General features: G+C 31.2%; 1 protein-coding gene across 2 annotated transcripts; it reads left to right on the top strand.

Moving 5' to 3' along the window:
* Positions 1–259: 259 nt before the first annotated feature.
* Positions 260–3,738, top strand: LOC129902789 (AP2-like ethylene-responsive transcription factor TOE3). 2 transcript variants are annotated; one of them, XM_055978192.1, is made up of 10 exons: positions 260–968; positions 1,048–1,073; positions 1,224–1,254; positions 1,364–1,451; positions 1,538–1,683; positions 2,004–2,048; positions 2,167–2,270; positions 2,355–2,473; positions 2,717–2,818; positions 3,288–3,738. In XM_055978192.1, the coding sequence occupies exons 1-10, from the start codon at positions 442–444 to the stop codon at positions 3,564–3,566; spliced, it is 1,467 nt and encodes a 488-aa protein (XP_055834167.1). In that variant the 5' UTR covers positions 260–441; the 3' UTR covers positions 3,567–3,738. The 2 variants fall into 2 exon arrangements, with proteins under 2 accessions (XP_055834167.1, XP_055834170.1); XM_055978195.1 differs by lacking the exon at positions 2,004–2,048 and having other exon boundaries at positions 264–968.
* The last annotated feature ends 13,304 nt before the right edge of the window (positions 3,739–17,042 follow it).

The following is a 17,042-nucleotide window of genomic DNA, read 5'->3' on the forward strand; positions in this document are numbered from 1 at the left end:
ACATCTGCCCTTTTATCTTTCTAAAAAAGAAAAATAATTTCAACAAATACACACAATAATAATAATCATAAAATTCATGGATTTTATGACAGTCCACCATGATTCCTCTTCTTCTCTAAGCTTCACTTTTCCTCCATTTTTCACCTATATATATACCCACCCACTTCATACATCTTAAAAATCACTCTTCATTCTACTTCTCTCTAAAAAATAAAAATTCCTCTTCCTTTACATAAATTAATTTACAAAACAAAACATGTAAGAATCATTTTCCTTGCTTCGTTTTTGATTAACTTCTTAATTTGTTCTGGAATTTCCATGATCCGATTTTCCCTTTTTCTCATGAATGTTTGAACATATATAAAATAATAAGAGTTTTTTCCCCATTGTTGAGTTGAAGGAACAAAAACAGTTGTGATATAAGTTGAAATTTGTTAAAGAATGATGTTGGATCTCAATGTAAGTGCAATTTATGATGGGAAAGTTCCAGAAGGTTCCATAGCCGATGAATCGGGAAGCTCCAATTCATCGGCGAGGAATGTAGACGCTTGTAGTAGTGCCGGAGACGACGAGACGTGCTCCACACGCGCTGCCGCCGGAGACATGTTCGCCTTCAATTTTGATATCCTTAAAGTTGGTGGTGGAGCTGAAACTAGTAGGAGCTGCAGCAACAATGATGATGAAGAGGGATACGATGAGAATCGGACGACGAGGTCCGAGTTCGTGACTCAGCAGTTGTTCCCTATGGACAATGCTGAGTTGAATCGGGTCCATACCTCTCAGATACCTGATTGGGTTGATCGAAACATGGATCCATCCAATACTGTTAGTTTCCGAGAGGCGCAGCAAATGGGCCGCCCACAACAACAACCAGTTAAGAAAAGTAGGAGGGGACCTAGGTCCAGAAGCTCACAGTACAGAGGTGTCACTTTTTATAGAAGAACTGGTAGATGGGAATCACACATATGGTTTGTTTGCTTTATTTACCTACGAAACAATTTTATTTTTTTTAATTGTCAAGTTTTTTGAGTAATTTACTTTGTGCAGGGACTGTGGCAAACAAGTATATTTGGGTATGTACTATATAATGTTATTTTAATTGTTACCTAGTTGGTTAAATCATTGATTTGTGATTTTTGGAGTTTTAGTTATGCCTATGCTAACCTTCTATTTTGGGAAATTTTTTGATTGGTTGTGTACTTGTGTTGTTGGCTTATATTTAGGTGGATTTGACACTGCTCATGCAGCTGCTAGGTAAACGATTAAATAAGTTTCTTATGTAAAAGTATTTTTTGATAATTTATCAGATCCTTTCAGATTGGATTAATGAAGTTTGTTTCCACTTTTTTCTTCGTGGTATCAGAGCGTATGATAGAGCTGCAATTAAGTTCCGGGGTGTTGATGCTGATATAAACTTTAATCTTAGTGATTACGAGGAAGATATGAAGCAGGTTAGAAATGTAAAAGATTTGTACTAGTACTAATACATGTTTAACTCCATGTTATAAACATTAATTTTGTTTGTGAACTAATGTAGATGAAGAACCTGAGTAAAGAAGAATTTGTGCACGTGCTGCGACGCCAGAGCACGGGTTTCTCGAGAGGGAGCTCGAAATACAGAGGAGTAACGTTGCATAAATGTGGGAGATGGGAGGCTCGGATGGGGCAATTCCTTGGCAAAAAGTAAGATTCTTTACTCATTGAAGTTGTTATACAAGTTAGAAACTTTATTCATTGATATTGTTGTAGGAGTAGTCTCAATTTAATGATTTGATCGTATCTATCGTGGGTCGGATCCTCCAAAAATGTGTTTAAGTTTAAAGAATCTGATATAGGTGCGACAACATTTTTGGAGGATCTGAGCAACATATTTGTTGATTATATCGTAAGATTATGTAGTTGGTCGGAAGTGGGAAACAAAATCTGTTAAACAATGCGTATTTGAAGAAGAAATAAGTGGGACTATAATATTCATGGTGGGGATTCCACTGCTTACATTGCAGGTATATATATCTTGGGCTATTCGACAGTGAAGTAGAAGCTGCAAGGTCCTAATGATCATGAATTTTACCTTCTTCGTCAATATGAATTTATTGCCAGTAAATTCTCAACAAAAATCTTTAATCGACCAACCGGTATCTCCATTTTTATTTTCTGCAAAATTAGGGCGTACGATAAGGCGGCTATCAAATGTAATGGAAGGGAGGCTGTTACCAACTTCGAGCCAAGTGCATATGAAGGGGAAACAAACTCTAACCCTCAAAGTGAAGGTTCGTTCATAAGAGTTAACTATATTCGCAAATAACGTCACTCAATGTTGTAGTAGTTGCATTTATAGTATGCATATAATGCAGGTAGCGAACAGGATCTTGATCTAAACTTGGGGATCGCGACTACTTCTCCGAAGGAAATTGAAAGGTCGTTGGGTTTCCAGTATCATCCTTATGATATGCAAGAAGCAACAAAATCACAGGTATAAAACAGAGTAGTTTACATAGAAATGCTGCGGTAGATTGAATTTGATGGTCTTCTACTTCCCTATTATTATGAATTCCTCCTTTTGTTTCTTTGTATCTATGTTGCTCTTCAAAAATGCTTCCTAACCCGTGTCGGATCCAACACGCACCCGTCCATATGTTTAAAGAGTCAAAGCAACATAGCTTTCTCTTAGATTTAACTGATAATCAATTTCTCATTGTGTTTCTTAATTCCACAGATGGATGGTGGTAGTTCACATTTCAAGGCATTACCTGCAGTGACATCTGAACAAGCTCACTTGTGGAACGGAGTATATTCCAATTTTTTTCCCAACTATGAGGTACAAAAAAGTTCATCCTATTCTCTAACTTTCTGTTGTTACCCCTGTTAATTTCTGTTGAAACTCATGGTCAAATGTGTGTATGCGACAAGTGAGGCTTGCTCAAGTGGTTGAACGCCTCCATCATCAACCAGTAGGTTGATGGTTTGAGTCACGCCGGAAGATGAGTCGGAACACTATTGATCCTCCTGTGGGTGGGGTGGGGAAAAAATGTGCATATTGATTTTCTATAGTACTGGATTGTTTCATCTGTGTATGCAATAGTTGAGGGCTGCAAGTCTCTTCTTGTGATTTCAATGGTAAAACGCGATTGAGAGACACACTACTCTTGTGGCTAAAGCATTTTTATTGTACAGATTTAAGTTATATACACCAACAGTGCTCCATCAGTACAGTTTAACTTGTTATAACATGTCACTTACCATCTGCTAATCGATACTCGAGCTAAGTAACTAAATGGACTTTGTAGGAAAGAGCATCCGGAAAGAGAATAGATGTAGGTTCCTCCCACGGACACTCAAACTGGGAAATGCAAATGCATGGTCAGGTCGGAACAACCCCAATGTCAATGTTCTCTGCTGCAGCATCATCAGGATTCTCAACTCCGGCTACCACTGCTTCGACATCTCCAATGTCTGGTCCCAACAACCCCAACACTCTCAATCTTTCCTTTGCTTCATATTCGACACCACCAACAAATACAACTCAATACTATTACCAGATCAGGCCGCCATTACCACCTCCATAACATGTCTTTTCCCCAGCATTACTATTAATACATTTACATATTATAACTCAAAACTGATTCCATTTGTAAGATCTGTTTGTCGTCAATTCATTAACATGTTGATTTTAAGTTGAATTCTTTTGCAACTTGTAAGATTTTGGAAGGTGAACATTCAAATTTCCATCACATATGAGCTTTTAGTTGCTTATTGTTATGATCTTGGATGCAAAAGAAGCTCAACTATATACTCTATACTAACCTTGTTTAATTGACGATAGTCTATATACATTTGTAGATCATTGTCTTTTATCTTTTACCTTTTATGAATAACATAAAAGCACTCCAAGATAAATTTTACCGTCAACTTAACATAGTATAAATTTAGCTCCAAACTTAATTCTCGATTTTCCACCTTATCCCATCAAATTTGAGATTATTTTATTCCACTTTTCAGGTTGAATAAACTAGTCCAAAAATTATAATCGTAAAACCATAATCTCTGAATAATTTAGTCTGCCAACCTTTATTTTTGCAATTACCAGAGTAGAGCAACACAATCATTCATGCTAGGGCCTATCCACCCCCACACACTTAAATAACAATTGAAAAATGTAATTGTTTTGGATACCAAATTATTATTTCACATTGAACAATCACACCATTATTTTTCCTAGTTTCACATCATGGTATTTGTCTTTTTAGGCAATTATTGAGAATTCACTCAAATCTTCCATTAAATGCTTTTGGTTTGTTTTTCCTTGGTTGAGTCATTTCATTGCCTCTCATAAACAAAGAAGAAAGAAAAGTTAAAAAGAACTTGTATTTGCAAATATTGGTTTAACCATTTATATTTGCAAAAAAAAAAAAAAATTATTTCCGAATTTTTTTTCGTTAGATAATATTTTTCACTCATAATTTTAATTCTATATATTGGAACACTACTCTACTTATACATTTTTCTTAAACTTCAACTTCAAATACTTTTTTTTTTTTTGCTTCAACCAAATATTTTCCAAATGCATATTTTTCACATAATTAATTTTTTTCTTCCAGAAAATCTTAAGTAACAGTGTCCCACTGTCCTCATTATATGACCTACTTTAATTGTCTATGAAATGACAACATAACAGTAACCTATATTCCTAGGGACTACTTTCATTGTCTTGACATGTTCAGTATCTTTCCAAACACAAATGTCACATGTTTTTTTTAATATATAATTATCTACTTTTCTGAACATATTGATCCAATTAATCTAATAAATTTGCAATATGATGGATCTATTAAAGGGGAAGCGCGCCTTACGCTTTACTATTTCTAGGATTTGATTTTGAAACCTATGATTAGACGAGGAGGATCATACTATTACAAGGTTGTGTTTTTTTTATAATTTTTTCCTCTTATGTTCGGTACCCACTTGTTGTCTGACTAATTTGAATTTGCGTCAAAAAATTTCACTTTTAAGACATAAAATACTCTCTAATAAAGAAAACTACAGACTCTCTAATAAAATACTCTGCTACAATGTTTGGTGATACATGACTATCACTTTGTTATAGCCAGTGTATGTATTAGTAAGTTGAAAGGTAAGCTATAAGAAATTTTCCATATAAATCAAATGTCACCTATGATAAATTATGTCTCGTGAAAGATTAAATGAATTAGTTATATTGTTATTCGTAAAATATACAATTAATTGATTAAAAATAATGAACAACTTTGCATTTTGAAAATTTAGGGGAATAACAACAACAAAAAAAAAGTTTAGCACTTTATATGTTTGATTCCTCTTATTAAGGTTTAGTTCTGAATTAACCCTTCCATTGAGTGTGAGTCATTCCTTTTTTCAACCTAAAACTTACTGTTTTAAAAAACAATTTACTTAAAGTACTGTGTTTGGTAGGATGAAAAATGTCTTTTTTAAAAAAAATAAGTGAATCTTTTATTTACTTTTTAATGTTTGATAAATAAGTAAAAAAAAATTATTAAAAATATTTATATAATTTAGCAAAACACTATGGAGATGGGATGAGATGAGGAGTGGGGTTTTGGATTGGATGGTCAAGACGTCAAGGGGTGGGGTAAGGGCATTGGGTGGGTGGGAAAAGACAGTAAACTTGAAATGTTACTTACACATCTTGTTTTCTTTGATTTCATTAAGAAAGTCATTTCGTTATTTTTGAGAAACTTATTTTCTTAGAGAAAAAATTATTTTTTCAAATCATTTTGACCAACTAACCAAACATGAAAAAATTTTAAAAAAAATTGTACTAAGAACACCCTAAAAAGGATAATTTACAACAACAGTAATATATTCAATATAATTTCACTAGTAAAATTTTAAAAAAGTAATATATATACAATCTCATCCCTATTTTAAGAATATAAAAAAATTATTTCTAATAAACTTTGAGACTAAAGTCTAAAAGGGTAAATACAATTGAAGCTAAATTCCTTATGACCTATCAAACAACTTTGTGATTACTTAATGTGACATATTTTCTCATTTTAAGCCTAATTTTATTTGGTGTTGTACTTTAATTTTCTTTAGCAAGGTATCCAAAGCATATTATATATTTTATATAATATATGCATGCAAAAATAATTACACTGGGTTAAAAATTGTACATGTCAGATAGGACATCTCAAAAGTATATTGTCTACAACCCAAACTAATTTCTGAAAAAAGAAAAAGAGAGAAAAAGAAAAAGAATCGGAGAGGGAGATGCCACGTATTGACATAAAAAAATTAAATATATACAAATGATTGAAGGGGACACGATAAATCTGCCTTTCTCTTATCTCAATTCTTGTCTTCTTACTTCTTTTAATTTCTTTATAACCCCTCTTGACATTTTTAAAAAATTTTATGTAACGATCTGTTCCTGTCGTTATGGATAGGTCAGGAAAAAAAAATTGGGTGAAAAAATTTTGAGTAGTAACTTCAGAAAATTTGAGTCTAGGCTAAATGAATTCTGAGTCAGATGGGTCTAAAGTAACCCGAAATCGAATGGGGGAGGAATCTTTAGTTTGATTGGGTTAGCTGGTACCAAGACGATATAGAGCATTTACGGCTTCACGAAATCGCATTCAGGTGAATAAAACTCCTGAATTTGAACTTGACGTGAAAGGTATAATTTAAGACGTCTTGGGGAGAGGGTATGTCGTGAAAGGAGAGACTTGGAGACTCTTTACGAGCTCTCTGTCTCCGCCTATCCCACCATAGCGAGATTAGAGGCGCCAGGGTGGGGCCGCCAGAGCGGGATGGTCGCGAACTTAAGTCGGAAAAAAATCTAGAACGATTTATTTTATTCCACTTCATTCTTGAAGCACCAGAAACGAACTAGGGCGATTTTCTACTGATTTCCACTCCAAATCGTGCCAAATATAAGTAATTTACTCCATAATCTTGTGAATTGATTCCTAGAACCCATAATCTAGGATGGGTGATCACTGTGGGAGGGCTTTGGCCTATGGGTAATGGTGGAAATTAGCCCTAGGTAGGGTTTAGGATCATGGGTTGGTCTAAGAGGGGAATTATATTATAATTCAAATAAAGTAGACCATTATATTGATCATTTGTGTATATTTACTATTTTTAGACCAAGAACAAACTGAAAGAACCCCGAAAAAGGGAAAGCTCTTGCACCTTAGAGTTGTTGAAGCTTGAATTTGAGGTAGGTGATGGTTTTGTTTCTCGTATGTGTTTCATGCACTTGTTAAATTGCTTCATTGTATGCATATGTGTATATGGATAGGGAAGCATGCTATCGAATATGTGAAATGATCACTTATTGGCTTATTTTCTGATGAACATGTTCTTGGTGTTATAATGTGGACTATTGTTGGTAATTTGTGATTGATTTGCATAATTGAATCGGGTGTCACGTTTTGACACACATTTGAATCGGGTGTCACGTTTCGACGCAAAGCTTGGATTGGGGGTCACGCTCCATCATAAATTAAATATTTGCACGTCCCATTAGGAGACCTTTATGTGAAGTTGCATGATATTGAGATTGTTAAAATGTGGTCCTGCTGAGTACTGATTGATATGAATATGATTAAGCTTATTATGTATATATGTGCTTACTATGTTAAGTTTACTTGTCCATGATCCACATACTGGTTAGCCGCGTGATTCTACCAGTACACTGTTGATTTTGTGTACCGATACTACACTTGCTCTATCTTTGTTGAGTACAGGCATATTCAACCGACTGCGGAGAGATCTCGCTTAGAGGAGTGACAATTGTTCGAGTTCAACGGTGAGCTATTTCTTTCAGGCTGTTGTGGCTCTCTTTACTTCTAGTTCTTTTTTCGGGACTTAGATGTTTAATACTGATTTACTTTTAATGACCTTATTTGGGATTGCATTCCCTTTTTCCTAGACTTGATATCTTGTTTAGAGTTTTGGTACGAATGACTTTCAGTTCCTAGGTATTTTCGCATGTTTTGGGGTTATTGACTAGACTTTACTGAGTTTATGGGAACTCAGCCTTATTGCTATTAAATTAAGTTGTTTTCGCATCTTTTACACTTCTTGTATCTCGTGAATGTGATGGTTGGGATGTATTAATGATTCTTCCATCGAAGGATTAGCGTGGGTGTCAATCGCGGCGGGTCGGGATCGTGACATTTTAATATAATTTGATGAACAAACAATTATTTGAAACAATTTTCAAATTTTGGAATAAAATCTATTGACAAATGAGGCCTTTTGAAAACTTTTGAGTGGCCAAAAATTAACTTAAAATTTGATTAGTATGTACATTTTCTTTTCTTTTTAAAAATTGGGCACTTTATAATTAGTTACTCCTTAATTATCTAAACTATTGGATTACCTCCTCCTCCACATCTCCTCCACCATCTCATGTCAGGAGTGGCTCAAGTGTAAGTAGAGTTTTTTCAAAATCGAATTGAAATCGATAAACTGAATCGAAAAAAAGTTATGAATTTATCAATAATGGGTTAATGGTTTAATGATTTTGGTAATGATTTTAATTTTTTTTATTATCGGGTTATCGGTTTTTAACGGTTATAAGTTTTTTTCTTAACTGATCAACCAATAACCCGATAGTAACTTAATAATTTATATTTACTACCATTAGATATATAAAGTTCTTCACTTAGGGTCGTTTGGTGTGAGGGATAAAAATAAATAGTCATGGGATAAAAAAATAGTTTAGGTATAAAATTTTGGTGTCTTGTTTGGTTGTCATGTTTGAGATAAGTTATCCCACCATATATACCATAGTGATGGGATAACTTATCCCACGATAATTAATCATGTGATAACTTGTTTCCAACCAAACGGCTCCTTAGGGTTTGGTTTTCATACTTTTATTTTTTACTGTCTCAAACTCTTGGTAATTATACAATGTTTTACATTTGCTTTTGAGCAAGACACAATTTATCAACTCATGAGCAAGGTTCGTTTGGTTTGTCGCCTTGTTTCTAAGTAATTTTCAATGATTTTTTTATCAAATCTTAACGGCTAAGCCGATAATCGGACCAATAATAATTAAATAACCGATAAATCAATAATCGATAAATCAACATCTTAATGATTTTATAACGATTTGATATTTTTATAAACGGATAACTAATAAGTAAAATCAATAAATTTCAAAACTCAATCGAATCGATCGATAGGCATGTAAGGCAAATAAAGTCATTCTTTCAATTCTTAGAATTAAAAATATTATAAAGCCACAAAAGTACTATATTGTCATATAACGTTAATTATTAAATATCATTTTAAGGTATTGTCACAAAGGTTTGAAGCATAGTGAATAGTAAGGTATTTTTCTTTCATCTTGTATTTAAATATCATATTTTTATGTATGATAAAGTTTGAAATCACGACATGCATGGGCCCTAACCTATACATTATGTGTGACACTCTCATTCACTAGATGAAAGACTAGGGATTTTCTTTTGTCTTATTATTGTATAAATTTTACAAAAATCTTTTAATATATTTTGGTTTTAGGTTACCAAGGCTCCTCGATCTCTTTTTTTTGATTTTTTATTTGGTGTCTGGAGCCCGTAGAGTCTCGATTAAATTCGAATCATGTAGTGCAGAGTTCATTCGAAAATGGCACTCCCAACATAATTTTTTTCATACCTAAAGCTCTCCAATCTCACAGAACTCACACCACCTACTTCCACCATCACACACACATTGACAACTCCTTCAAACATATATATACCCACCATTGGACAACAATATGTCCAAAATAGCCTATAAGTGAGATATGGGTGGATAAAATGTACACAAATTTTATTTATTTCTTCATGGAGTAGAATGGTTGTAGTTTTTGATCTCCATGGATTGAAAATCCGTAAAAACAACCATTGTTCAGAGGTACTTATACCTTTTTTTCTAAAAATTTACTTGTTATTATCAATGTATTTCATGTATTCATTAATTTAATGTAAAATAACGGATGTGGACAACTTTTTCAGCATGACAAATAGTTTATGATTTGAATTAAAGGAGTTACTTATAAGTTCATTAATATTTCTACAAAAGTAGCAAGTACATTACAAGTGGTTCAAAGTGAAAAGGTCCTCCTAGCATGTACCATATAAATTTGGTCTATTCCCTAACTTTACATATGAAATGCAATGCATATGTACTTTGCACTATTCTCACACTATCTTTTTTTTTTCATCATATGTTCAGTCCTTACATTGGCGTTCGACTAAATTTAAATCCACGTCCGAAAGTTTCACATTGAGGATAAAACGATTCCTAACAAAAGCAATTCCGTAACCAGAGAGATTCGAATCTAAAACTTCTGATTAAAAATAAAAAAGCAATTACCACTCCGTCAAGTTGGTTCTTACACTATCAATTGCTCTTTTCTTTTACCTTTCCTTTATGTTATTTTTCAATTTCTTAATTTGCTCCACTTTTAGGTTTACAGAAGAAGTTCCTTTGTCCTGTGTTATATTCCTCAAACATCAGCTCTTTTTTTGCTACACACCTATGATGATTGAATTAATAGTAGGAGGACAAAGACCTGTGACCTAGATATGGCTTTTCATACACATGGTGGGTCCATAAGTCTGGTGGATTTTAATTGCTCATATCCATGGGCCATTTTAGTCACTTTTTGTTGGATTTGGATCAGATTTTGTACTGCTAAGCCTAGGAGGTTTTATGTTGGTTGGTGGACCTTACATTTAGATTTTTTTTTTCTTCTGCCAATAAATAAATATTAAAAATTGTGGCACTGAATTAGACACCCCAATGTTGAGGTGTGTGTGTCGGGGAGGGGGGCAGGGGGGAGAGAATAGTCTCTCTTTTTTGTGCTTAAAAAAATTTGATCATTTAGTTTGTGGAATTTTGGATGATCATTTTATGTTTTTTTCTACTCAAGTTGAAGGTCTATTAGAAACGTTTTTATTTTTATAAAATAAAAATAAAATTACGTATGCATTATTTTTTTAAAATCTCATTTTTAAAATTACGTATGCATCATTCTTTCTAGATCTCACTTATGAAAGTAATTATATATATTATTATTGTTGTATCAAACTAACATATCGACTTTTACTATAATAACTATTTTTTTATACATTGAAAGAGTGATCTAAAGCGGTGAATTGTTAATTCATTGTTTGAGTTAAATTGTAATTTGCACTTATGATTTAAATTTCTCTTTCTTTTTTTTATGACAATTGTTTTGTTTTTTTTATTTCGAAATATTTTATTCTTATACCTAGTTAAATGCGAGGAATAGACTAACATTTTTAGCTATCACTAATATAAAATGAACAACTAACAACTAATATTATGCCCCAAGCGTAAGCAAATATAAATCGTCTATATAAATTCTTACCGTCCATATGCTTATTTACATCTTTCCCAATCTAATATTATATAAACTTAGAAAAATTAGTGAACTAATCAAAATTCTCAACTTATTTAGTGAAAATGACTCCAGTTTAATTTTTTTTATCAATAATAGATATATTATAGTTATATGACAAATTAAAAGTATTCCAATTTAGTTCCTAATTTTTCTCTACTTTTTATGCACATTTTTAGGAAAAAAAAATTAATAGTAAACTGACACATGTTATTTCCCACGTTAAATCTTCTCTATCTTAATGATCACTTTATTTCCCCAATTCACTATTCTCTTTAAAAAAAAAATCAATTCCAGTTCTTCTCTCTTACTTCTTCTCTATTTTTTTTAAAAAAAATTCCAAAATCTATCCTCAAAAGAATCCCACTGATTCAGGTAACAAATCTGTATTTTCGTTAATAGTAATTGTATCATTTAATTATATTTATAGTTTAATCGAAAATGATATCATTTATCTATCATTTATTTTGTATTTAGCATTTCTTATTGTATATTTTTCATGCGAATTGTATTTCATTGAATTTTTATATCCTTTCTGAATATTTATAGGCAAGTAGATATGTATTTTATTATACATGATTTGTATTTCATTACATTCTTATATCCTTTTTGAATATTTATAGAAAAGTAGATCTGTATTTCATTCTACCTGATTTGTATTTCATTGTATTTTTTTTGTATCCTTTCTGAATATTTATAAGCTAGCAGATATATATTTCATTCAACCTACTTTGTATTTCATTTTATTTTTGTTTCTTTTCTGAACTATGGTCCAAATTTTTATCATTAGATCATCTTTTTGTTTTATGTATCATTTCTCAAGTTATATTCATTTTCTATAAGTATGTTTGTTGTGTTTTTCGGACCGATCTCCTTTTTGTAGCCACAAATTTTAACAAACGAATTGCATTTACACAATTGAAGTTGTTAATGGAGGTTAAGGAAGAAGATTGAAGCTCCTTAATGGAGGAAGAGAGAAAATTGATAATTAAATTCGCCTATTTGTATCTCCTAATAAATAATGTAATTAGCATTTACCATATTTAAAAAATACTCTCCCATAATTTTCTCCAATCTGTTTTTAATTACTTATATTCTATTAAATAAAAAATAAAAAAATAAAAAAAATATCTAAATAGCAAATTAAATTATTGCCATTTTTAATAAATAATAAAATATAATTAGAGAGTCCTATTAAATATTAAAATATTATTGTTTTGAAAATTTTCTCCAGAAATTCAATTAAATGTGATCTAAGAAGGGCAGAGTGTGCGCAGACCTTATCACTATCTCGAAGAGGTAGAGAAACTGTTTCCGAAGAGACTAAGAAATATTGCCAACAACAACAACATACTCAGTAAAATCTCACTAAGTGTGGTCTGGAAAGGGTAGATTGTACACAGACCTTACCACTACCTCGAGCAGTGACGGAGTCAGGAATAAGAGGGTTCAAAATCTGAATAAGTAGACACACGGGCTAATTGAAGGGAAGACGATATCTACTTTATATACAAAAAAAATATTTTAATCATATATAAATAGTATAATTTTTTGCCGAAGGGGATTCGAACCCCCTCGGTACAAGGTGGCTCTGTCACTGACATCGAAAAAGTAGAAAAACTGTTTTCGAAGAGATTAAGAAATATTGTCACTTAATCCTAAATGGGGGTGGATGGGATGTGGGACTAGGGGGTGGGGTGGCGTGAGGTCTCTTGGTTGGACCAAGTTGTGGTTGAGGTGTTGGATTAGTAGGATTTTGAAGGGATGGCCTTTAAGGAGACCAAAAAGTTGGCCACAGAATGTCCAAAGAATAAGTGAAGATGAAGACATCTACTATTTGTTAATAGTAAAGCCATCTGTTTTCCATGATTCCACTGTTCTTCAACAGTTTCCACATGTTTAGGTACAAAATAGACCACTTTTTGAAAGAACAAATGTCTGTGTCCTCACGAGTAGCGGTGATTACCGTCCGTTTGGATTGATTATTGATTAAAATTAAAATTAAATTAATTTAATTATTTTTAAAATTATTAAAATTAAATTAAATCAATTAAAATATATATTCATTGGTTTAGTTGTTATCGATTTCGATTTGGTTTGCTTCGATTATTAACTATACACAAAAATAAAAAATAAAAATCATTCAAAAGAGAATAAAAGACAATAATTCATTCAAAAAAAGTAAATTTTCTTCGTGTCATTTTGAATCTTATAATTCTTATATCAGAACTTTAATTATGTTTAACTTTCTGCTTATATTATTCAGGACCATCTCAACAAGTTTGGGGCCTAAAGCCAAACTTCAACAAGAGGCCTTATGTTTTTTCTTAGTTGACATAGATAAATTGAATAATTATAACATACTCAATGTAATCCTATAAATGAGATTTGAAAAGGTAGAATATATGCGAACAATTATGAGGTAGAATGAAATTTTCAATGAGAAATATATAATATAAAGTTATAATAATAAAATCAGATTCAAAAATTTGAAGACTCTATGTAATGATATCAAAATATTGTTGCGCTGAATTTGATAAGTTGATATAATGATACTAAAATAGTGTTGATTAATTTTAGTGCTTGAAATTTGAAGAAGACACCAAAAAAAATGATCTTTTTATAAACACACAACAATAGATTTTGCATAATTTAGAAGGTTTGACCGTTTGAGAGACTTTAGAATATTCAATAATGAGAGAATAAAAATAATGAAAGGGGAATAAAAAGTAAATATAAAAATAATAATGTTGGTTCATGATAATCGTCAGAATACAAATGAGGCAACAAAATAGATAGTCATATAAGAAAGGATGCTACAATTAACCAAATAATATTTTATTTTTCAATTATTATAACGATCTCTATATTGAATGAGGTAAAAACTCATTATATTTTCTATCCGAAAAATTCTTTTCAAATTTATCAATAAATGAGATTTTTAAAAATATATACACACATATACATTTTTGGGAGAAAGTTGGCCCCCAAAATTACTTTAGTGGCCTTATGATCGAGACTATCCTGATATTATTAGTTAATCCAATGTATTAAACAACATAAATTTACTGAATAATGTATAAGCTAATGATATAATTGTACAAATAAAAGATGTATCATATCTTAATATTTTAAATTAGTGTACTGTATTTTTTGCATAAAAAAATGTTCATAAAAAATAATGTGTTATGTATATATAATTATAAAAAATATGTATATAATTTGTCGGTTCGATTTGGTTAATTCTTCAATTTTTTTGAACCAAACCAATTATATTATCAGTTTTTTTTAAAAATGCAAAACCAAATCAAATAAAAAATAAATTTATTTGATTGGTTCGATTTGGTTTTTCGATTTGGATAGATTTTTACCCAAATCGTGAACACCTCCTACTCACGAGATATGAATAAATTTTGTGTACATTCTATCTTTCTCAAATTCAACTTATAAAATTATACTGAATAGTCTCTTAGAAATAAAATTTACTACACTCTATCTTTCTCAAATTCAACTTATAAAATTATACGGAATATTCTATTATTGTAATATTAATTATTATTTTTTGTCAAACTGAAATTTTATTCAGCTAAATAAATAAGTTTATACAAAACTAGCTCATTTTGGATTCTAGAGTTCGCCCTGTGTCTGTTCCTATACTAAACTATCATTAAAAAAATACAATTTTGTGTAAAGCTTAAACAGAGTAACTTTGTAAACTATTTAGTAGCCTATTCCATCTACAAAAAAATGGTCATATATAGTCGGTGGCGTATGCAAAATTTTTAGTAAGCAGTGTTGATATTTATAGAAAAAAGGATTAAAAAGTTGAGTATCACATTTATTTGTATGATATATCCTTGATTAGTTTAGTTTTAACCTAGAAGAGCCCTTGGGTTCAATACCACTTTAACCACAACTTTAAGATAATCAATTTTAATTTAGAAGTTTTTGGCTAAATACATACGGAAACATCTAACGTTGGCACGAATTTTACTTAGATTATTGAGGATATAATTAAATAATAAAAATGTGTTCTCTTTAATATTTACTTTTAGATGAGATAGTCACACACTTCAACATGATATAAGAGCAGAAGTCCTGAGATCGAATGTCACTGCCACCCAAATTAGAAAGAATCTCTACATGTTTGGCTCATGAAAAAGAATCAGGCTCGCATGTGAAGGTGCATATTGAGAATACAATTAAACTTAACATTTCAGATGAGATGGTCATATACTTCAATTTAAATACCTTCACTAAGACATGTTTCAATTGAACACTCAATTTATTCAAAAAATTGTCTTATTAGACAATATTTTGACAATCCTTTTTTTAAAAAAAAGTGAAAAAATCTTTAAATAAACAAAATAAAAAATGACATTCTCAAATAAGAAAAAAGAAAACCTTAAAACAAAGCTTAAAAGTTCACAACTTCTGAAAAAGAAACAAAGTTAATTTCCTAATCATGAAACTTTTAATTACTCATTTATATCGACAAAATCATTTTCTTATTTCTGCTAGTGATTCAAACAAAAATTCATTTTTGGAGTGCAACAAAAGTTGATATTCTCAAGGTATTTGCATATATTATGAAAAATCCATTTTCCTACGATTAATATCTTCTTTCGACTTTAAAACATATATAAGATAAAATATGATATACTTCTCAATTAACCTTCTTTAAGGTACATAGGCATGCCTTACACATGGAGCTGTCAAATCAGATTAGCCCAATTCAAGGCCGATAGCCATAAAAATTGATGAGTTAGGATGAACTGACTCTTCATTTTAAAGGACCTTGAAATAATCCGCCCAATCCAACCCTAAAAGGTAGTTTGAGACGAGCTAATTCTTCATTCTTTTCAACCTTTTTAATAAGAAAATTTCCTCTCAGTCGATATTTGAACATGTAGGTATGGCAATTTGTTAATTTTTTTAACATGATTATATAAAAGTATATAATTTATTACAACTTGTAATATATTTAACATCAACACATCGTCAAACATATTTGAATCCGTTGATAAAATAGTCTTATTTAAGATCCTTAATCTTCATCTACATCCATATGACAATTTAATTAGTTAAACATTATCAAATACTAACTAATATAAAAAATTATTAATATTTTAAATACAGTCAAAAACATCTCACTTTGAATTTAGGTAAAGTCATACAACCAATTTTAAATAACAAGTGTTTTTACATTTTTATAATGAATGCAATTTTTATACTAGGTGATTAGAAATTTAACACTAATCACTATTCCTAATTTTCTCCTTTATTTCACAATTTTCTTTTCAATTTTATGTTTAAAGTCAATCGCAATAATGAATATAACTTCTATACTTGGTAATTAAGATCCAATACTCAATGAGTAAAACATTGTGTACTAAATTAAGACTTATTAAGTAATCACTATTCTTAGTTTTTACTTCTTTTGTCACAATCTTCTTTAGGCCTCAAGAGCCAGGAGGCTAAGTTGGGCTGAGTTTATCAGCCCCACTTTTAAATGGGGCTTAAATAACTTAACCCAACCCTACCCCGATAGCAAGCTAGGCTGGGTTGGCCCGGAGGGTCAAGCCCATCTTGACGGCTCTACTTACACACAATG

The sequence above is a fragment of the Solanum dulcamara genome, chromosome 9, assembly GCF_947179165.1.
Source record: "Solanum dulcamara chromosome 9, daSolDulc1.2, whole genome shotgun sequence".
Lineage (NCBI taxonomy): Eukaryota > Viridiplantae > Streptophyta > Magnoliopsida > Solanales > Solanaceae > Solanum > Solanum dulcamara.

Coding starts and splice junctions, on each gene's coding strand:
- LOC129902789 (XM_055978192.1), top strand. CDS start 442: ATGATGTTGGATCTCAATGTAAGTGCAATTTATGATGGGAAAGTTCCA. Junction 1,452..1,537: donor ACGAGGAAGATATGAAGCAG/GTTAGAAATGTA, acceptor GAACTAATGTAG/ATGAAGAACCTGAGTAAAGA. Junction 1,684..2,003: donor GGGCAATTCCTTGGCAAAAA/GTAAGATTCTTT, acceptor CTTACATTGCAG/GTATATATATCTTGGGCTAT.